The 21,629-nt window shown below is 39.0% G+C and overlaps 1 protein-coding gene across 4 annotated transcripts in view; it reads left to right on the top strand.

The window, feature by feature from the left end:
- The window catches only part of BCL6 (BCL6 transcription repressor), a 46,100-nt gene that overhangs the window by 17,484 nt on the left and 6,987 nt on the right, over positions 1-21,629 (top strand). The window contains exons 1-4 of one of the 4 annotated variants that reach the window (XM_075202321.1): positions 12,213-12,304; positions 20,534-20,572; positions 20,857-21,025; positions 21,286-21,507. In XM_075202321.1, the coding sequence (XP_075058422.1) occupies positions 20,865-21,025; positions 21,286-21,507 (383 nt within the window). In that variant the 5' untranslated portion in view covers positions 12,213-12,304; positions 20,534-20,572; positions 20,857-20,864. The other 3 variants (XM_075202318.1, XM_075202320.1, XM_075202319.1) reach the window with 3 other exon arrangements.

A 21,629-nucleotide genomic window follows, 5' to 3' on the forward strand; every position in this document is an offset into this window, starting at 1 on the left:
AGTGCCAACGTATTAGGGAGCTTTGTAGATTTAGGGAATCATTCTACTAACAAATAGAAGGTACAAATGGCCCTCCATGTGCAGGCCCGGCGCTCCCATTAGGCAAGTTAGGCACTTGCCTAGGGCGCCGGGCTCTGGAGGGCGCCACAGAATTCTAAAATACTTTAAAACTGTGCGGCGACCGCTGACCATACCTGTCACGGCCGCCGCACAGCATTCAGATGGATGGGGAGGGGGGGGAGAGGCTATTTTGTCACCACCGCCGCCTCTCTGCTTCGTCTCCTCCCCTCCACTTACTAGTGTCAGTGAGTGGAGGGGAGGAGACGGAGCAGAGAGGCGGCGGTGGTGAGACAAGGTAAGGAGAGGAGAGAGGAGGGAGGAGGGCGGCGATTTTTGCAGGGGGGGCGGCGATTTTTTAAAAATGCCTAGGGCGCCGTGGACCCTAGCACCGGCCCTGTCCATGTGGGATGCAGTGTATAAGCGAGCCAGTGCAGTGCATGACGTGCTTAGATGCACTCAGCAGTAAAGTGCACCTGACATTATTTTACAAATAGTGGCAGCTATTGCTAGCAGCTGTAGTTCAAAAAAAGCAGCTTACATCTGCGGTGCACTAGGGAGCATGGACATAAAAATAATGGCACTGTGGCCCTGATGCAGTCTTCAAAGCTATTGGTGGTCACTAGCTTCCCCTAGAACTTCCATGCACCTAAATGTATGACATGATGATATTTTACAAATCGCATCTGATAAGCTAGGTAAAGAGGTATAACAACAAATCTGGTTTAACTAATGAAAACCTGTAATCCCTTGAAAATGTAATTCCTGTTTTCACAAGAACTTTGCACATAGCTAAATGATCCCTTTGTGTTACCTATTTTTGTGAATGTTATTGATAGTAACAAAGTGCAGCAGTGTAAATGTTCCATAACTGTCAACCATGAAGAGAACGTTTGCTTTTTTGTCTAACCTTCATTAGATCTGACAAAGTTAATAGCTGGTTGCTGATTGGTTGATGTGGGTTAATGCATATTTGGACTTTGACAGTAAATAGCACAAATTGTATCCTTTTGGGAGCATGTAGAACAGAGGTGTCCCAGCTATGTAATCATTACCTGCTCATCAGCTATGTGCTCCCGATGTAAATGTGAAGTAATGTTTTGATGAGCTCTTCCATACTCCTGAGAGGCCACAAGTCCACACACACCCTGCCCACTTAGATGAGAATTGCAGCATCATGGGGGCCAAATTGTAAATTGTGGCTTTACAAAACCGGGGAAAGCCCATGATAATCACATGACCACGCTCCCTGCAGCTGCCACAACTTGGACCATTGCTCTCTCAACTCCACTGATACAATGTAGTTCATTGCAATTAGTGTTGAGACCCTACTTGGAGTCTCATCTCTACTAACCAATACAGATCGGCTTTCCCCTGCTCTGACCAATCAGGGCGAAGGTGCGCTATATTTATTAGAAGCTGACAGGCCAATTGTGACTTGGTTCAGCAAAAAGCATGTTCTCTGCGATTTTGTATTTCTTCCACATAGATTACAAACAAGAATAATGACGTGTATCCCCTGAGGATTTAGGTGAGCAATAAAGTTTTCCTCAGTGGGACGTACGCCGTTTGAGTAGCGTGTCTTTGAAGATAAAAAAAATTGTTTTTTTTTTACGCATGTCAGGAATTTGCTCCTGCGGTATTATCTAGGTTATTCAAGTTTAAATAATGCTTCACAGCAATTACGTTAGTAACATATAAAATTAGCTGGATATAAGTGTCTGAGGGGTGTGTCTGTGACCAAGCAGCCGCTACTCATACAGACCTGGATGCATTTTCAAGTCTGAATGCAATGTACAAACACGTACACTTGTGTGCGGCTTTTTCAATCTCAAGTTACGCTTATGCTTGGGTTCAACACTGAATCAGGCCCTTTGTGTCTGCTTTTTTATGTGGTCACCTCAGTATCAGTTTTTTTACATAACAACCACTGTACTAACTCTACTAAGTGTGATAAACACTCTTCTGTGTGCTATCTGTGCATCTTGAATAACTCAATTATTTTATCTTACTGTTTTATCATTTTGATAAAATGCCACTAAATTGTTGCCTGATCAGCTGATTATTATTGTACTTGAAGAGATGAAAGGCAAATCCAAATGAGAATGTTCTATTGTTATTTTCCAAATGGACCACAACTCAAGAACACTACTGAGGAAATATCACAGCATAGAGAACCATTGACCGTAAGACATTGATCCAGTTTTCTACCGGTAACAAATGTGCCGTATAGATATTGCAACAAGCAGAACACAAAGCGCTGACACAAAGCGCTGACACAGTTCATTTAGATGGCAATATGGTCTCTGTATTTGTGGGCCCTAATAATAAGCTAATCTGATAAAAAATAAGTTTGAACCAGATGGGAAAACCAGACATGATCTTTATCAGGCCTGGATGCAGATAACATTGTGCTCTTGTGCTGTATTTGTTCAGTCTGCTCATCAAATGGTCGATATTCCCATTATCCACTGTGTTAGGCATTTATGCCATACCTCCCACTGACCCATCAGATTGGGACTGTCTGGAAGTTGGGAGGCATGTACCCACTCACTGAGCAGGGACATGACCATGGTGAGCAGGTGCTGTGTGTACCAGAGACAGGTGTCTTTTGGGTGCAGTCTAGCGCTTTGGAAGCGTTAGAGACGCCATTTTGCCATGACCAGTCCCCTAACATGAGACGACCATCATTCCCCCTTGCAGCTATGCATCACACATAAGAGTGAACAAAGCTGGCCTTTGCTGTTCATAGATTCAAAGCTTACAGGAAAGACATGATAGGTAAGTGGTGCTGCTGATATCATCAAACAAGAGTCCTGCCAATCACACATAAAGCTTCAGATGATCATATATAACAATTATCACAAAACTGTAACTAACTCTAGACAACAAGGCCATAACTCGAACCTTAACAAAGAAGAAACTAAGGGCCTCAAGCAGAGCTGTCCATGTATGTAGTCTAAAAGACAAATTTCACTACTGGACATGCCCATAAAGGACTTCTTACGCCGGTATGTATGTAGTCAGCCATATCTTGCATATATGGCTATTTGCGCTTATAGAGGCGGATCGGGGGAGGCTTTGGTGTGCGAGGGTGTGCAAAGTACAATAAGGGTGTGTTAAAGCTAATGCGACTGATGTTAAGGCTCTACCCTTGGTGTCGGTTACAAACTGATAATGATAACGATCAGCTGAGATGCATCCAATACAGCGTACTGCAGTTTACTCCTGCAATATAGAAGGAAATTGAGTCCTACATGAGGCCCTAAATGAGCACAATTGTGGAACTTCCTGAAGAACATTCATATTTTATTTCACTCACAGAATACTGTTTCATCCAGCACATTATGGAAGGATGTGTGTAGAACTCAAAACTAAAAAAAAAACTAAACAAAACCTGGCGGTGGATAGGACATCTCTAACTTTGATTTGCACTTTATACATTTGTTTAATAATGGTGTATGTTGATGTGTTTATGTTACCTTGTATACTGGCCACACATACAGTGATATCTGCAATTTTAGACAACTGACCCCAAAAAGAGGTTGTTAGTAAATTGAGTCACATGACTGCTATTGGCCTGCATGTGAGGTAATCTTCTGATGCACTTGCAAACCCCATTGATGTCAGATGTGATCCGGCCTCTAGGCTGCGATGCAGCGTGACCACATTTTATCAACATTTGTCATCTGTGTTTGTGGCTAAATTGGAAATTGATCCTGGTGCTTGGTGTTAATGCCAATTAGCAGGCTGGAGCGTGGTCAGTAATATACTATGGGCCGCAGAGTGCCACTGGACCAGCCCGTGGAGACACTCCACAGTAATATCCTGTCTGAGACATTTGATTATTTTTGCTTGCACCTCATTGAGGTTAGAACAAAAATAAGCAAAGATTTTTGTACTATATAAACCGGAGGTGCGCGCAGCCTGACATTGCACAGAATTGAATCTGTCCCTATATGTTCTAAATCTTGTAAACAAAAATGTTTCACTCAGGGCAATGAAACAGGATGCAAATGATTAGTCCAAATAGATTAACACAGCTGAATTGTTTTTTTACGTAATTGTTTTTTACGGAACGTAAATGCCAAGTTTGTGCGTATAATCCGCACAATTACTTTGCACATGCCCAGAACCGGATCATACACCACAGAATGCAGCAACGTTCAATTCATATTTGAGCGCAAAGGACACTTATGATGGGGAAGGGACGTTTGTATGTACTCAATGTACAGTAAGGGCGTGCCAAGCTTAAGTGCACACAGCAGCCTCGATTCAAGCTATGGTCATCTATCAGGTACTTGTTTTTCAGCCGTATCACTTGCTCCAGCTACAGGTCTATTCTAAGTGCCGATTACTAGTTATGACGGTTAAGTATGTATGTTAGGACATGTGTTTGATGTCAGGAGAATCTGTAAAAAAAATATTTTATGTACAGTAAACATTCATAACATCCTAATAAATGTGTTTCATAGAAAAAAACAAACATTTTTTTATTTTTCAATATTTTATTATTAATGTCTATATTATTAACAATGATTGAAGTTTTTTTTCTGTGCATTCTTGTGAGTTTATATTCCACATAGGTATAGGACGTATCCTGCAGTGTCTAGTAGAGCAGAGCAGACCTACACTCGGATTCATCACCAAAAAAGGGAGTAAGGTTTCTCCTGGACAATCCATGTTACATTGCAAAGGGTGCAAATCAGTTTTTTATTTTGCACATAAGTTAAATACTGACTGTTTTTTCATATAGCACACAAATACTTGATAAATTTATACACTGAAATGTAAAGTTGATCTAGGACATACCCTATCCCAACTATAAATCTGCTAACACATTTTAAGTTTACCACCCCCTCCAATGCAACATGGTTTGCCAAGGTGCAAAGTTACCCATTTTTTTTATTTACTTTTCTTAACGAATCAGGTCCATTATGTTCAGTATGTGTCCCTTAATGAATCAGGACCAAAGTGTTTGTGAGAAACTACATAAATGTAAAAAATAATTAATAGTTTACATGTATTTATGCCATTTCATTGGAAATTATGTGGTGGAAGGTGATTTGCCATAACTAGTATATTAAAATAACCTGCTTACTCAAAATATTGACACAATGCTCACTCCACTCTGTTATATTTCAATGGAAGTTACTGACTTGGATCAATTAATGAACAACCCTTGTAGCAGTGATGAATATTTTTTTGTAATCTCCTTGACCTGTTTGTATAACAACAGTTGTTTATAAAAAAAAAAAAAAATCAATTATGTTTGCTCTGCATTTCTAGCTCACTGACTGACAGAGATAACAACGGCAGCTCCCAGTCAGCAAAAACTAAGGTTGCGAAACTGATGTATGCCACTTTAAAATGTATGGACTGATAAATCTTACATGTGTAACAAATAATACATTAATAAATTGATATTTATATACATTAGAGTCCGGTGTATATTATATATATATATATATATATATATATATATATATATATATATATATATATATATATATATATATATAATGTTTCTGCAGATCTACCCCTCAACATATTAGAGGGTCACATGGTCACTAGAATGCACTTTTATGAGAAGGAGGGGGAAAATATGTTCATAGAGTTTTGTAGTGATGCAGCAAACAGACTCCCCTTACCCCACAAAATGTGAAGGAACTTATTTGGCATAAAACACGTGTTTTTGCATCTTTTTGTGAGTTACTCCTCTGCAAATACATATAAGTCCAACACTAAGGGGCGTATTCAATTGTCGGCAGAAACGCCGAAAATCCCGCGGTCCGCGCACTATTACCGTTATTATGGTACTACAGTAATTTTCTCGCTGGCTTTCAGCTCGCAGCTCCCTGAGCCGCGAGCTGAAATCCAGCTAGTTTTTACGCGGCAGTATCTCGGAACAATTGAATACGCCCCTAAGGGTTACATTTACTAACTGCGGGTTTGAAAAAGTAGACATGTTGCATATAGCAACCAATCAGATTTAAGTTGTCATTTTGTAGAATTGACTAAATAAATGAAAGTTAGATTCTGATTGGTTGCTAAAAGCAACATCTCCACTTTTTCAAAACCGCAGTTTAATAAATATACCCCTAAATGTGTTTCTAGGCTGCCTGTAGAACATGTTATGTGTTCACTAACAATGAGACTATCTCTGTTACCTAACTATGTTATAATTAAACTGAACGTATCAAACACTGACAAAAATAAGAATCTGAGATATGGGCAAATGGGTTCAAATGTAACATTTGCATTTACTATGGAATTATGGAATGCCTTTTGTAATAATTTGCTGAATATGGGACTGTTTGTGGAACATTATATGCAGTCCTAATGCACGCTGCATATACTTAACATGGCATCAGAATAACACGTTGCAACAGTTATCCACTATCCCTGATGTGACATAAAGAATGGAAGCAGAGATAGTCCATCAGTGTCAATTTTTAAACAGTTTCTGATTGTCATTATTGGACTTCCTTCCCCTGTGATCGTAGTAGGGCAGGAATGGCCGAGATGTGGCTCTCCTGCTGTTGTCAAACCACAAGTCCTAGCATACAGTGCCAGCTATTGGCTAGAAGAGCAGGCTGGGACTTGTAGTTTCACCTGAAGTGGTACAGGTTGGCCAGGCCTGCAGTAGAGGATAAGTAATAATAAGTGAATTCTGCATGCTAAATACTATTCAACATATAATTTAAAGCTACAGGGGCATTTAAAACTATTGTCTTAATGGACACCCTGAAATGGGGCATTAATTACTACTAAAATGACACAGAAATCCCAAGTTTTAAAACGTCATATATCAAACATTGTTTAGTCTTACAAGATAATATACTAAAGCCCAGAACTTATGCAGATTTGGGCCACATGTAGAGGTACGAGGAAAAATTCTCGTTTTCGTAGTTGCCGGCAATGTGGGCAGCCGGTCATTGTGGTGATGTCCACCCACCACATCGCCGGCAACTGAGTCTCCCACCGAGTCTCAGTCTACATAAGTCGCATTTTCTCCAATGTGCCCATAATGTATTTTGGTTATGCTAACACGCCCCCTCCTTCCCCCATTCCACCTCTTCAATCATAAGGGGCCACAAGCGGTCATAAGCGCATGATTGGGACACCTTCTTCATATGGCCACAATTATAACCAGCACTTTGTGTGCAGAAGTAAAAAGTGTATTATACCCAGCAATCCACACTGTACGTACAAATCTACATGACCCCTTAGAGTTCATCTCCATTCTTTCCAAGCAGTTGTGGAAGAAATAAAGACAATGAAAAAAGAGTCTGAGTCACAGCTGGCTGGACAGGATGGAGGAGAACATGGATCTGCCAAGCCTACAAAAATGATGGTCTTTAATAGAGATGAATTATTACCACTTTCTTTCAACACACATAGCTATAGCCACACCTTTATCTCATAGACAATGCTTAAAGAGGTTATGATATAGGACAAAAAAGGTAAAATGATAAAGCACAGCATGTCAGTTGTGCTCGTTTAGACTTCCCTGGCCCTGGCTTTAGTGCATTAATGCAACAGTCTGAAATCTGTAAAAGGATTTATATAATCTAATACACTGGGAAGCCAATCACAAGACAGAGCCCTCCTAAGCTGTGTAAAGAAAAGAACACGCAGCAGTCTGGACAAATTGTGCCCAGTATAAATAACTTAGCTCAGTAAGACGCAGACTTTAATATACTGTAGAATAATGTCTAAATGTGACTGTACGTTAACTTTAACAGAATAGTGTTGATAGTATGATGATGTAACTATAATAGGACCCCAAAACTTTATGTAAATGTATACATGTGTGTATGTTATACATGTATGTATACTCATAAAGGATGTCAGCTGGGTACAACATAATGTTAACTTTAATTAACTCCTTTTGACTCTCGGTTTCTGAAGAACCACAAAAACCACAGACACTAATGGGGACATTAGGGGTTAAAATTGTGACCACACAGACCTTGGGTTGCTGCAGATCTCCAGAACGAAATCAGCCTAATTCTCTAATTTAATATCAAAATATTCATATGCTATCTTGTCAATAAATTAGTAAGAGCAACATTTACTCATAAACTTCTAGGATTAAAATATTCTATTTTCCATCTCTACAGAGCGTTCACTTTATTAGACTTCTGATTGATTTTACATAAAAATTATAAAAAATTATTTCCTATTTTCCTGTTGGGAAATACCAAAGTATTTGGTTTTATTTAAAGCGTATTCAGAGAATAACAAGCCTAGTATAAGGAACTTTTAATTGTCAGAGATACCATTTACATTAATTAGCATATTATGAATAGTAATACTGGACGTTAAGATATTACAATTAAAGGGTAGATTTATCAAACCTTCAAAATGTGATTCAGTCAAAAATGTTTGGCTATATATTGCAGAATAGCCTCCAGGATTTATCAGCAAAGAATTAACCTTTCCTGAAAATATTATACGTATTGCAAAAAATTACTTTTCACTTGTATCAAAGTAAATACTTGAGATGTATTTAAGCATGTTTAAGCTATTGTGACATAGATTGAATACTTCATAAAAAAACACAAACTTTTAATAGCTGTTGTTGTGACAGTCATTGAACAATTGTTCATCAACGTGTTAATGGCTTGTTAGGCAATGGGGAATTACATATTTAAAATATATTCATATTTTAGATCAGTCGGTGACAGAAATACAACCCAGAATATTACTTGCGCTGCAGTACTTTCTCGACAAACAATTTTGCTCACAGTTATTATTTGTACTGCGGTAGTTATGTTAACGCTGAGACACCAGCAATGACAATAACAGATGTGCAAATGAGAGTAGCTATTATTAAACATAAGTGTTCCTCCGGTACTAGATTATGGGAAGAGCACAGTGCAGTACAAAGCTCAGGTAGACCAGCTTACCTGTGACATCACATATAAGTCAGAAGTGATGCATTATAGTGATGCCAGTAAAGCCACAATCTATAATACCCATCACATTTTCTTGTTGCTTTATGTCTATTGACATACTAGTACTAATGTCAAAATGCTAATGTGAGGAATTGTAATAAAAGAAAAGAAATATGTTGGTATGTTGTGTCTGTGACTTGAATGAAATGCTCCTTTATATTAATAGCACTAAAAATTCTGTTACTCTTTTTTCAATATGGTTTGGTTAAGTACATATAACGTACACAGTGTGTTTAACGTGGCTGTAGTTATTTAGCTAACGACACTGTGATAAAAATTTGGAAGGAATATTTTAGGAGTGTCTACAGTAAGTCCCATGTTTCCTCTTCATATATTGATGTCAGAATACCCTACAATACAGAACGTTCTGAGTGGGGACGGCCTGCATTCACAGCAACTATATTCAGGCTGTTGGTTCATCTATTCTAACATCCAGACTTTGCACCTTGTATAGTGACTTGTATGTAAGAGACTACTGTTATTGATTAACCAGGATTAACAATCTGGCAATTCTTAATGAAATGGATAAAAAGCAGCAAACGCAGGTTCTGGGCAGACATTATAATGGCTCAGGGCTGATGGGAATGCACCCATGACTGGAATGTAATGCAAAAGGCTTCCACATGCAGTGTACAAACAAACCAAGGAACAGTTGTTCTCAATGGAAAAGTACCAGTGCTTGTCAATTAGATTCTACTTCGGAGAAGGATCAGAAACAGCTTAGATCTGCTGCAATAGGATCAAGTGCAAGAAGGGCATTTAAAAAGCCAGACACTCAGGTGGCACTGAGCTGGTAACGTGTATACTTGTAACAGAGCAATTATACCACCCCCCTAATTTGTACAAAAATGCATACACATATGTTCTTAAATAAAGCTTGCCTCAACACTGTATTGAGCTTACATGTAAGCTTGCTCAATACTAAACTGGGAACAGAATTGTCTTTTTTTATCTGACAAGTTAATGTTGGTCATTACTTTCTGGTATTTTTTCCTTATTACCTATTGCTATAGAAAAATAATTATTTTGACTGGGTTTAAGTAAAATAGGCCACCTGGCTTATGTGAGGTTAAACATTCTGACAGTGGTTTTCAATTACTACATAACACTACAGATATTTGGGGGATGGATCGGTACATGCAGGATGCATGAACACCCACTGGATTTCCTTCCATTAGCAACTTCGGTCCATAGCGCCCAGTTGTTAAAAAGTAGGTCACACAGAAAACGCCAAAAACACCACTACGCCAACACGCCCCATCTAAACCAGGACATGAGACACTTTAGTGTAAACAGGGGCCTAGCTACAGTAGCATCATTTCTGCAGTCCAGGCTACGCTCTATTTATGTTATAGGAAAGTAAACTACAAATTTACTCTGAGGAACATTTACAATAAATACATATGTATCATGTTCATTATAGGAATATTGTCAGCAATCAAATTCTATGGCACGTCCAGAATTATTCCCTGGCTTCCGAGCCTATAACTGCACACTTCTGTTCTGTTGGCACCTGATGCAGTTTTTTAAAGCATTAGTTAAGTTTACTGTACTCTGTTCCATCTTGGCAGCCATCAAACATGGTTCAAGGGTAACAGGAGGGAATTAAGTAGTTAAATTGTAGAGGGCAGTAGAAGCCATGTGACCTAAACAGACTACTTACTTGCAACAACTTGCAGGAAGTGCATTTTAAAATGGTTAATACAATATGAATAGTGCAAATGATTATCCAAAAGGCAGACACTGTAAGCCTGTAAATAAAAGTGTGTATATGTATATGTAACTAATAACCCTGCCACTTCCTAGTTGCGTGTACCTTGCATGATGCAAAACTTCCTCGGAATCTGCCTTTTTCCAGCGAATCCTATTTGTAATTGACTCACGAGTATGAAAACCTTGTCTTGCACTAGATGAGCTAAACCCAATAGTGTGACTTTTTTAAAGCTGTCATCATCTTATAGACACAGACTGCAACACTAAACCATGGTCAATCTGATTAGTTAGGCTATAATCCTGTTTCCGGCTACTGATGTAAGAGTTGTGGCGCTTATTCTGATTTCCCAGGTCCATCACTCTCTCTATGTGCTGCCTGTTTAACCCCCTCTACTAGGAGCCTGTGGAATAGATACAGTACACTGTCTGCAAATGCTAAATAGCGATAGGCGTCTATTTCCTGTAGACAGCCATGCCCCACCCATGCACCCAAACAGGCGATTTAAGATCTGTACTATATATTATATATGGTAGTTTCAATATACTTTCACTACTATAACAAATCCTCCCGCCTACAGCTGTCACCATCGGGCAGTGATCTGTTTATGATCTAACAGTCAGAAGTAACAAATATCAGAAAATATGTCATTATCTCAGTGATCATCCTTAAACCCTCACACAACTAGAAATACATTCTTTTGACATTAAAACAGCAAATGAACATCACAATCCAACAATGATATGAAGTTACAGAAATCTGTACTATATTACAGCCAATACCATACCACTTTTAGTCCATGGAATATAAGAGGAAAACCAATACAGTCCGTTGGGATAGTTCACTAATGCAGTATGGTCCCTTTTTTAGAAAAAAAAATAACAGGCCAGATGCCCGAAAAAAATGTTGTATTTATGGAACAATAAAGCATCTCACAGAATAAATGCATCGCTCACGTCCTTGCTGTCAGTTTGCCGAATGAGGGATCCAGCTGGATAGCTCATAGTCCAGACTCTGAATGACATATTGGGACAGAGAGGACCCCAAAAGCAGCCTCTGATGGGCACAGATCTGGCACTGCCACACTGTCTAGAGAAAGCATATGGGTGTCTATAGGAAAGCTGTGGATCTGATGAGTAGTGTAAAGAAGAAGCCTTTTATTTGTTTGCATTTTGCAGTGTCCCCCTCTGTGCTGAGTATAGAAAGTGGATTATGTGTAACACACAGTACAGAGCAGGATCCGGACCCTCTCTTATGTCACAGAATAGCAAATTAGTTCTCAGAATTTCTGGGCTGTCCTTCCAAGTTGAAAGCCTACGTCACAGCCAAAGGCACACCACGTGATACATCCAGCCGGGCGATACCAAGTCATTCAGGGTGTTCCATGGACCCAAATTGCTGTTTACCTGAAGTATACCCTTAAAAAAGATGCTTTCCTGTAAAAGGCATTTTCTCCTGGTAGGGAAAGGGGTTTGGATAACCTCTGGGTGCTTCTGGACGAGTGCGATGGGCAGGAGGAAGTTGAAAGGGGCTGGCTGGTTGACACTCAGTCCTCCCCTGCCTGCATATAATGGTAAAATCAGAAGCTCAAATTCCGAGAATTGAGCCCTGTTGATTCTTAGAACTGGGGGTTCTTAGAAGTGGTGATGCAAGGATTTTCTAGGAAAGCCCTACCAGGTGATTCGCTTTTCTCTTTAATTCTTTTTTTTTTTTTTTTTTTTATTACTACTTGCCAGTTGCTTGGGGTTCAAGTTCCCTAAGCTGATTTCTTCTCTCTTTTTGCATTTTTATTTTTTTTTCTCCTGTATTTGTCACTTTTCAGATATTTTGGAGGAGCTTATAAATTTGCTTGTGGTGGAACATTGATGAAAACATTAGATAGCGTTATCTTGTTTCCCTTCAATGAGTGACTGAATTGCAATGGATTGTCTTGAAGAGATGCAGTTGATCTGATCTTTTTTTAAAAAAAAAATCTGTTTTATGTGATTGTTGTATCATTTTGTAGTATATTTAGGGGATTGCAGGATGCCAGAAGATGGACTGCTTGCTGTGCTATGCTCTGGACATGTCCATATTGTGGATTATACCGTTGCTTTTAGTGTGGTGCTTGGGACTCCCCGCTCTCCTGTCTGTCTGTGTTTGCCAGTCTCTCTGCCTCTGTCTGGCTTCTCCCCACTTGCTCCAGGGGCAGAATGAGATTAGCCACAAGGACAGCTTTAGAAAAGCAGCCTGATATGTCCGTGTGTGTGTACAAGAATGTCCAGATCACTTGCAGTAAACAGCTCTGCTGGTGCTCGGTCTGTACCCTTGGAAGGGGCATGATCAGAGGCTGTGTATGTAGAGGCGACACATGTATGAAGCGGGTGTCTGTGATGTGTGCCCTGCACCTGTGCCCTGCTTGTGGGTACGGTGTACACGGATAGATCACACAATTGCTAGATGTTCATGTATGGTGATAGTGGTGATATATAACGGTAACTTCATTAGCTGTGAATTCCATATGTTCCCCGTGTGAGGGCCGGGAATCCGGTGTTACGGGCTGGGCATGTATTTGGGCAGTGAGTGCGCAGTCTGCCAGTGTCCCTTATTCTGTTTGTCACAAACTCTGCCTTAGCGATCATAACTCCGGCAGGATTAAGGGGATCTAATGTATTGTGTCCTAATGGTCCTAGATCCCCGTTTTGTTCATTCTACGGGGGATTAAATGACGACGAGGAAAATAAAGCAGCATTATTGGAAGCGACGTTCTGTCGCTGTGTGCGCTATATATATGTCTAGACACTGACACTACTGATCAGGTGTTCGATGCCTGGATGTGTCTGGCTGCTGCCCCCTGAATAGTTTCTCAGGGGTACTTTAGTAAAAGAGATGCGCATCTCACATTCAAGTGCGTCCTCCTATTTGTTCACTGTTTACTATGAAGGAACTTGGCACAGCCAGTGAGGCTCGTAAATCAGCATCCCAAAGTGAAGTTGTGTTGGCCCCGGTCCACACGCTATTCCTGGAGATATCGGGAGCGCGGTGTCCATACACAACCAGGGGGTCCCTCTCCGACGGGGCTACATCCCCATATACCCAATTAACCATTCTCATTCCAGTGTTGTTTAAAATGTGCAGCTGCCCTAAAATGTCAGTGCGAGAATAACACACACTTTAGCCAAAAATCCGTCGGGTACGTCCAGTGAGCTGGGCGTTTCTCCCACGTTATGTAACCATGTGCCCCCTTCATCAGCGAAGGGGTTCCAGAAACAAATGAGCGATTTGAAATCTATTTGTTGTTATTTCTGAATTTAAGGCCAATACATTGTTGTGTGGTGGCATCTGTCACTCAGTATTACAAGTGTTGTCTGTCTGCTATCCAAATAAGCGTGATGCGGTATTGCTAGTATGTTTTCAGGTTTACATAGTGTATTTGACATGTACTGTTTTATTAGCATTGCACTGTTGAGGGGTTAAACCATAAAATACCAATGGAAAAATCTAAGCGATCAACCCGATGTATGTAGCATGTATGGTTGGGAGTACTATAGGGTCCCAGCGGCGTTTCCATGTATGTTACGCTCATATTACGCTCATGTTTGCGCTAGGCTGTGATATAAAGTAACACACCTATTTGAATTGCAATATTGTTCAAAAAGACCTCCTGCTTTTGGGACCCGTCTGCTGGCAGTGAGACCATGTTTCCTACACAGTTGAAGGAATTCGTGATTACAAGGGAGATGAAGGATTGTACAAGACCCATAATATTAGCTTGGCTTACATATGCCAATAATCAGTCCTGTTTGAGACTCCAGCCCAGCAGTGAAACATTGCCCAAATAATGGTAAATAACATATGTTTGTGAGATGTGACTGACACTGGGGTTCCCCCTAGTGGTCAGTATTGTTTTGGCAGAGGCTAATAACATTCCCCAGTGACTCGCTAAATTTAGAGACACGCTGCTTGTTTTTGCTTTTGCAATGTGGAGGGAAAAGCAACAAGGTTGGAATCGTATATCCTCTCACATCCTGAATCAGACTTTATGGCCAACTATTTAAACCACCTATGTCGGAGAAGGGGTTAAAGTATAAACGCTTTCCCCCTGTGGCTCCATAGAGGTTAACTGGAGGTTCCACATTCCTCTGCTCTGGCTGTAAGGCACGAATGGATCTTTACCCTATGCTCATGTTTCAGCTGTGTAGCAAAAAAACAAAACAAAAATCACTCCATCAATCAGACATATGACGATCTCGTCTCCTTTTTATAATCTGGCATTTACAAATAACATATTTTGGTCCTCGTTTAGTAAAATGAGCATCTTGAGTTTTTATTGGCTGATAGATGTACAAAGATGATTACTTTACTAGTTGGTGTTACTATTTTTTTATTTTTTTTTAGACTAACAATCGGGCACTGTATGGGGCAGGGTGTTTGGCAGGCTTGTGAGGAGCTATCTGTAATTTACTGGAAGCCTCAGTAATAGGAATCTAATATAAGACTGGCTATGCCCCTGTTCCATTAATTCCTGTTGTACAGTGTACCAGCAGGTTGGGTGGCACAAACCACGAAAAGTGAGAAGTACAGGTTTCATGTCCCCATAATAGAACTATCCTCCTTGGCTGTGTGCTGGTGTCATCACTGGGAGGTTAGGAATATAGTTGGCTCTGTCAGTGAGACTGTTCAGGTTATTTTACAAAGGAGGTGTCTCTCTGCACTGCTACTAACTAATGCATTCCAAGGCAGGTCGCTGCCAGCGCTAGAAGCCATAACTTGTACACTGTTATTTCATGGCCAAACTTCTGGAGCCAGGGTGACTTGGTGGAAAAAAAAATCACATGTTGTGTCAGGATTCAAAACTACATAAAAAAAATGTTTCTTTTTTTAAGCGAGAAAAGGCGAAACATCGGAACAACTGTGTATGTGTTTATCCAAAAACAACTTTTTTGGAGCCGTAATGGAAACGACATGTCAAATTCTAAAAGAAACAAACTACTGCCATCTAGTGGCTGCACAAGTTATGTCATGTACTTATATGCTGCGAAAGAATGCACACATCTATTTCAAGAATGTCTGTGTCAAGAGGGGATTGTGTCTTGTTGCTTTCTTCATATTTGTTTAAAATAGAACATTCTAATTATTACGCCTCTTAACGTTTTGATTACCGTCAAAGTCAAACATACTTATTGTATTGTTTGTACTGTCGGCAGTATGTTTTGTTACAGACCATGAGGTTATGTGATATCTCTGGTTAGATAGTTTTAAATTAGACTTATATTCTTCTTTATTCTGTATTTCAGATATTTTGGTTACTTACACATGTAATTGCAATTTTTATTTAGCATGTTTTCATTTTTGTAAGAAATAAAAGTAAGTTTATGGTGTTTTTGTTTATATTTCTTATCTTTGCTTTTTTATCTATACACAATTTATTTTACACTGGTTGTTGATGACCTGTGACTCCCAATTTCCTCACATGTTTGCAAACAAGAATGGAAACTAGCTCACAACAACTAGTTACAAAGTTTGCCTACTGATTTTAATGTGACTCACTACTGCTGAGATCTGTGTTTCTACTACATTTACGTGAAGTGCACATCAAGAGAAATTCTAATTCTTATTTGTTTACACACAATTAGATACAATTTTTGGTAAAGGGGATTGTACCCTCCTACATGTATGGCTGCTTGGCAGTCGGATTAACCAGTTGTGAAGTGTCACTTCTTGTGTAACTCTTAGAACTTGCACTTCGTTGATACTGTTACAAGTTGTTGGTTAAATAAGGAATGAGTAACATTGCAGGGAGATCTCGCTGCCAGTCACAAATCCCAGGCGACTTGTGTGTTTTTAAATTATTAATCTAATGAACTTGAAAGTGATTCAATTTCTCAGCTGGAAACCGAACAGGGAGAATGTCCCTCATTTTCTCATCTTATGAAGAACAGATTAAATGTGTGTTTTATTTTTTTTTATAGGATAGTATGTTTTAGATCAAGCAAACTGTTTTCCATTGAAATGTTTGCTTGGGTGTGGAAGGGGGGGGGGGGGGGGTATGGTCAGTAGAATGTAATGCATGTACTGTGAAAGTTCTTCTTTAACTCTCAGTTTTACAGGAACAAGCCATACTTACTATAGTTTATGGTCTTGCTAGTACTGCCAAATACCTTATTTAGACCAAGATGTCTGTTTTTCCCAGAGTTACCAGTAAACTAAAGGCTTTAATACATTTTTCTAGAGTCCTATAAACTAGGGACAAAGTTACTCCACTGTCATAATGAAACCGACATCAATCACCTCTCTTTTAGTGATATTACACATCCAAATAGAAACCTTTCCCACTAGAAACATTTGCCACCTACATTTTCTTAGAGACTTGAGAGATGTCACAGAAACAGTAAAGACTGGTGCTGAGTTAGGAGCAAAGGATAAAAAGGAGCAAATTTGCACCTTGGCAAAACCTTGTTGCATTGGAGAGGGAGGTAAGTTTAAAATGTGGGGACAGATGTATAGTTGGGATAGGGCATGTCCTATATCAACTTTAAATTTCAGTGTAAAAATAAAGTATTTGTGTACATACATGAAAAAGCAGCCAGTATTTCCCTTGCATGTAAAAAAATAAAATAATAATAATTTGCACCCCTTGTATTGTGATATGGTTTTCCAGGAGCAAATGTACACTTTTTTTTTTATTGCTTTGCCCCTAACTCAGCATAATGGTGAAAGGTTCCTTAAAGCAAAACCTAAAAAAAAAAATAATACAAAAAATATATTGATACCTTGTAGAAAAGAGTAAAATGTACTAGTCGGCCTTTTACTGAATGACAGAGGGGCTTTTTTTTTTTTTTACTCAAAAATGAGAAACTAGCTGCGAGAGGTTAGAGTACTTGTTTTGCAAAGTTGGACATCAGTTTTCTATAATTGTGTTTGAGACGCACATATACAATACGTTTCAGCCATTAGAAATTTGTGTCTTGTATTCTAACCTAGAATATAAATAAATAGTAGTAAATATACCTCAGCACACAGAATGCTGAAGTTTGTTTTTGTGAATGAAAACAGACCATTCGCAGGAGAGGAAAGTCTGGCAACACAATTGTTGAGCCTTGCTGCTCAGGCAATGTCATACTGCACTGTATTTGTAAATTCCTCAAAATGCAAATTTACAGTCTATGAATAGAGCTGGGGCAATGACGGTAAATACATTCTGTGGCGTATTTGGGGTAGTAAGGCCAACTTCTGCAAATATTTAGTTTTGGAAATTCAAATCCCTACTTTAGACAATTTCTCAGATTAAGATCGCTATATCGGGTCAGTGGAAGTCAGGATCTATAAGTAACTTTCACTCTACATCTATGGGGGCAAGTTTGTGTCACTATCTTTAACGGTTATTAAAACTGGAACCCAGGAAGAAAGGGGTATATATGTTTTTATAAATGTCCCCCATTTTGTTCATATTGAAAGGAAACATTGTTTCAGCTATTTCACAAACCTTAGAAAACAAGCCCCATTCACCTCTCCTCTTATCACAAACTACAACTTTTATTGTTAGAAGATAAGGTCTAATGACCTGTGTGGAAGAACTTCTCATGATCTAAACATGAATTGGTTCTGTGGTATATTGAGGTAGCATTGACTCTGGTGCCCCCAATACAAACACATTTTTTGTTAGTGTTTCTTGTTTTTAAACATCTGTTAGGAGATTGCTTGATACAGGCAACCCCTGTTCCCCCACCCTACAAAAATGCTGCTGTTACATTGGAACATCCCTGACTGGGGCTGTTACTGTCCTGACCACTGATAATTACATGTGGAATTTTGTAAGGATGTATTGGTAGAGGGTAAATGTAGTATTTCAGGATTTGGATTATTCATTACTATTTTTCAAATCTTATGTGCACCTTGTGTTGTATACTAAACTACTACTTATGTATTTCTATTTGACAATATGTAGTATTTTTATTTTTAAAATGTGCCTTTAGTGAAGGGAATCTAGAACTGTATACACACTGTAAAGCTGTTTGGCCTGGATGGGCTTTCCAGGAAAGTCAATTGTAGAGGAGATGATTGGGTGAAGTAATCCTAGTCTGAGTCAAATATTTCCCAGAATGATATGGCTGCAATATCCACCCACTTTTTCCTCTGTTGAAAACAGTGTTAATGTACAGCATGTGTGGGTAGGTGGTGTATGAGGACAATATGGGATACATAGCAGTTAATATACTACTGGGAAACCCATGCGTTCTGGAGTCTGTTCTCAGCACCATAGGTATAAGGTAATGTGCCCCCCCCCCCCCCCTTATTAGACTTGTGTCTTGCTGTCATTGCTGCTTTGGTATGCTATTTTTAGGCACCTTTGTTGGCTGGCGCGCGAAGGGTTAAAGTCTAGACAGAGCAAATTGTACTCAGTGACCTTAGGGAAACTGTTTACAAATCTGTGCAGCAAAAAAAGTTATTAAAGTCTTAGGTGTATTTATGTTTCCATGGATAAAACAGTGATTGTCATTTGTTACTACCTTCTGTAGAAGATCCTCCAATGAGTACATGAGATAATAATGTTTAACCCCTGATATGGAGAGGCCACATTGTTAATTGTGATATGTTGCAGAGTTTTGTGTTAAGTTCCAAGACTGTGCCTTAATTTTTAGTGGTTTTATCTATTCCTAGGAAACAGGATAATGTATGACTGGTCAGATTCTTCCAGTATTAGTAATTCAGATCACTTGTCAAGTTATGAAGTATTTAAAGTTTTACAGTTGTATATTTCTCATTGGGGCACACCCTTGTTGAGACATATACGGTATTCTTTCAAGAGTGGAAAATTAGATGACCAATGTTGATGGTAAAGGGTCAAAGGGGCAACTCTGTATTTTGGAAAACATGTCTTATGAAACGCCTGACTATAGAAATGTTGTTTTCTTCCTGTACCGTAGCGGTCCTAAATGTGTCATACTCCTCATTCATGTTGGCTTATTCATATTGGATGTGGTGATGCCATTGCAGAGAGTTGCCAAGACAGGTGAAGAACTTTCAGTAAATGAGTTTTTTTCCTAGTATAGGTATTTCCCATTAATAAGTGTTGTACTGGAGTATGTTTATCTCTTTGACTACAATTAAAAGGAATGTATAGCTGTTATTTCCTTTAGATTAACCTGATTAAGAGCCAGTGATTGAATTGTCAACGAAGCCAAAATCCCACTATTTTTATTTTCTTCCACAATATCCCACTTTTGAGTGTGATATAATAGATATGTAATATATAAACATATTAGGTGTCTCTAAAAAGTTTCTGTTTGCTTTGTTGGATGCAGTGCTATCCACGTTTTGTATTTAGTAAGATGTTGTATAACTACCAATAGCTATATTTTTTTAGGTAATTTCAGCTTTAAATTTTAGAATTCAGTACACAAAAGGCTGCTATGGTTATTGCAACCAAAGTAGCATTTTCTACCTCCTAAGTGTCTTTTTTTTTTTTTTTTTTTGCCATTTGTATTGTTGGGATGCATGTTATTAGGGATGTGCTAGAAAAAGATAAACCACAGAATAAGGGAAATGCCTTATTTCATAGTTCCAAAGAAGAGGAAGAGTAACTTGGACTTTCTATCTTAACTATTTAGTAAAAACTGTTATTATCGTATCATTACCACTATCTGTGTCTGCCCTATATGCCAGTCTCTGCATGCTGGGATTTGTAGTTCCACAACAGCTAGAGCAGCACAGGTTGTTTAAACCTCATGCAGATCATAACAGCAGTGTCATGTTTTCTTGCAGCATATAGCTATTGTCATTCTACAAGCATACTTAATATTTTCTGTTTCTTGTTTTCCAGCACTCAAAGAGGAATTTGTATTGTGAATTGAGATTTAGGGTAAGTGTTTTCTTTTCTTTATGTTTTTAAAAATGTTATCTAATGAAGACTGAGTATCGCACCTGCACATTACTCCAGTCTCATATTTGGTGAAGATTCACTAAACCACAAATAACACAAACTGCTAAATGTGGAAGTTGAAATTTGTTTAATATTTAACTCAAGTGCCTGACACTTCTCTCCTCTGCACAAACCAACTTGGGTTGTCTTATATTACGCTCACTGACTGTAAGCAATGCATGCATCATCTATAAAGTCTTGTCATTTTTTCTCATCTTCGATAGGGGCAACAATGACATCTGCAACTGACAGCTGCATCCAGTTCACTAGACACGCTAGTGATGTACTCTTGAACCTTAACCGTCTTCGAAGTCGGGACATCCTAACCGATGTGATCATCGTTGTTAACAGGGAACACTTTCGGGCTCATAAAACAGTCCTCATGGCCTGCAGGTGAGAAAGCGATGGGTTGTTGAAATCTAATCAATTACTCACCTTGGTAGCTACTGGGCTTTAGAGATTGTGAGCTAGGGAGCTGCTGCATGTTTAATAGAAGGAGTGCAAGTGTCTAAAGCTTTTTATTTAGGAATTAATTGCACATATATTTCTGTTGTGATTTCAGTAAGGAAACCTATGAATTCCAAATGTATCCAATGCATCTTATATGGTCTGTGTTCTATGAGAGCCTCTAAACTGTACTTCTCTTCTTGCAGTGGATTATTCTACACAATCTTCACTGACCAGATGAAATGCAATATGAACATTATTAACTTGGATCCGGAAATCAGTGCAGAGGGTTTCAGAGTCCTGCTGGAATTCATGTACACATCTCGGCTCAGCTTGAGAGACAGCAACATTATGGCAGTCATGAGCACCGCGCTTTATCTACAGATGGAACATGTTGTGGACACCTGCCAGAGGTTCCTCAAGACCAGGTACCTTCTTATTCATCTGTATATTTTTTTTTTTAAAAAAAAACAGTGTCATAGTTACAGGTCAAAACATTTTGCAGATGTCCATATTTCTTACCATGAAGTTTTAGAGAGTCATTGTTTTG

This window comes from Mixophyes fleayi, chromosome 3 (assembly GCF_038048845.1).
Source record: "Mixophyes fleayi isolate aMixFle1 chromosome 3, aMixFle1.hap1, whole genome shotgun sequence".
Lineage (NCBI taxonomy): Eukaryota > Metazoa > Chordata > Amphibia > Anura > Limnodynastidae > Mixophyes > Mixophyes fleayi.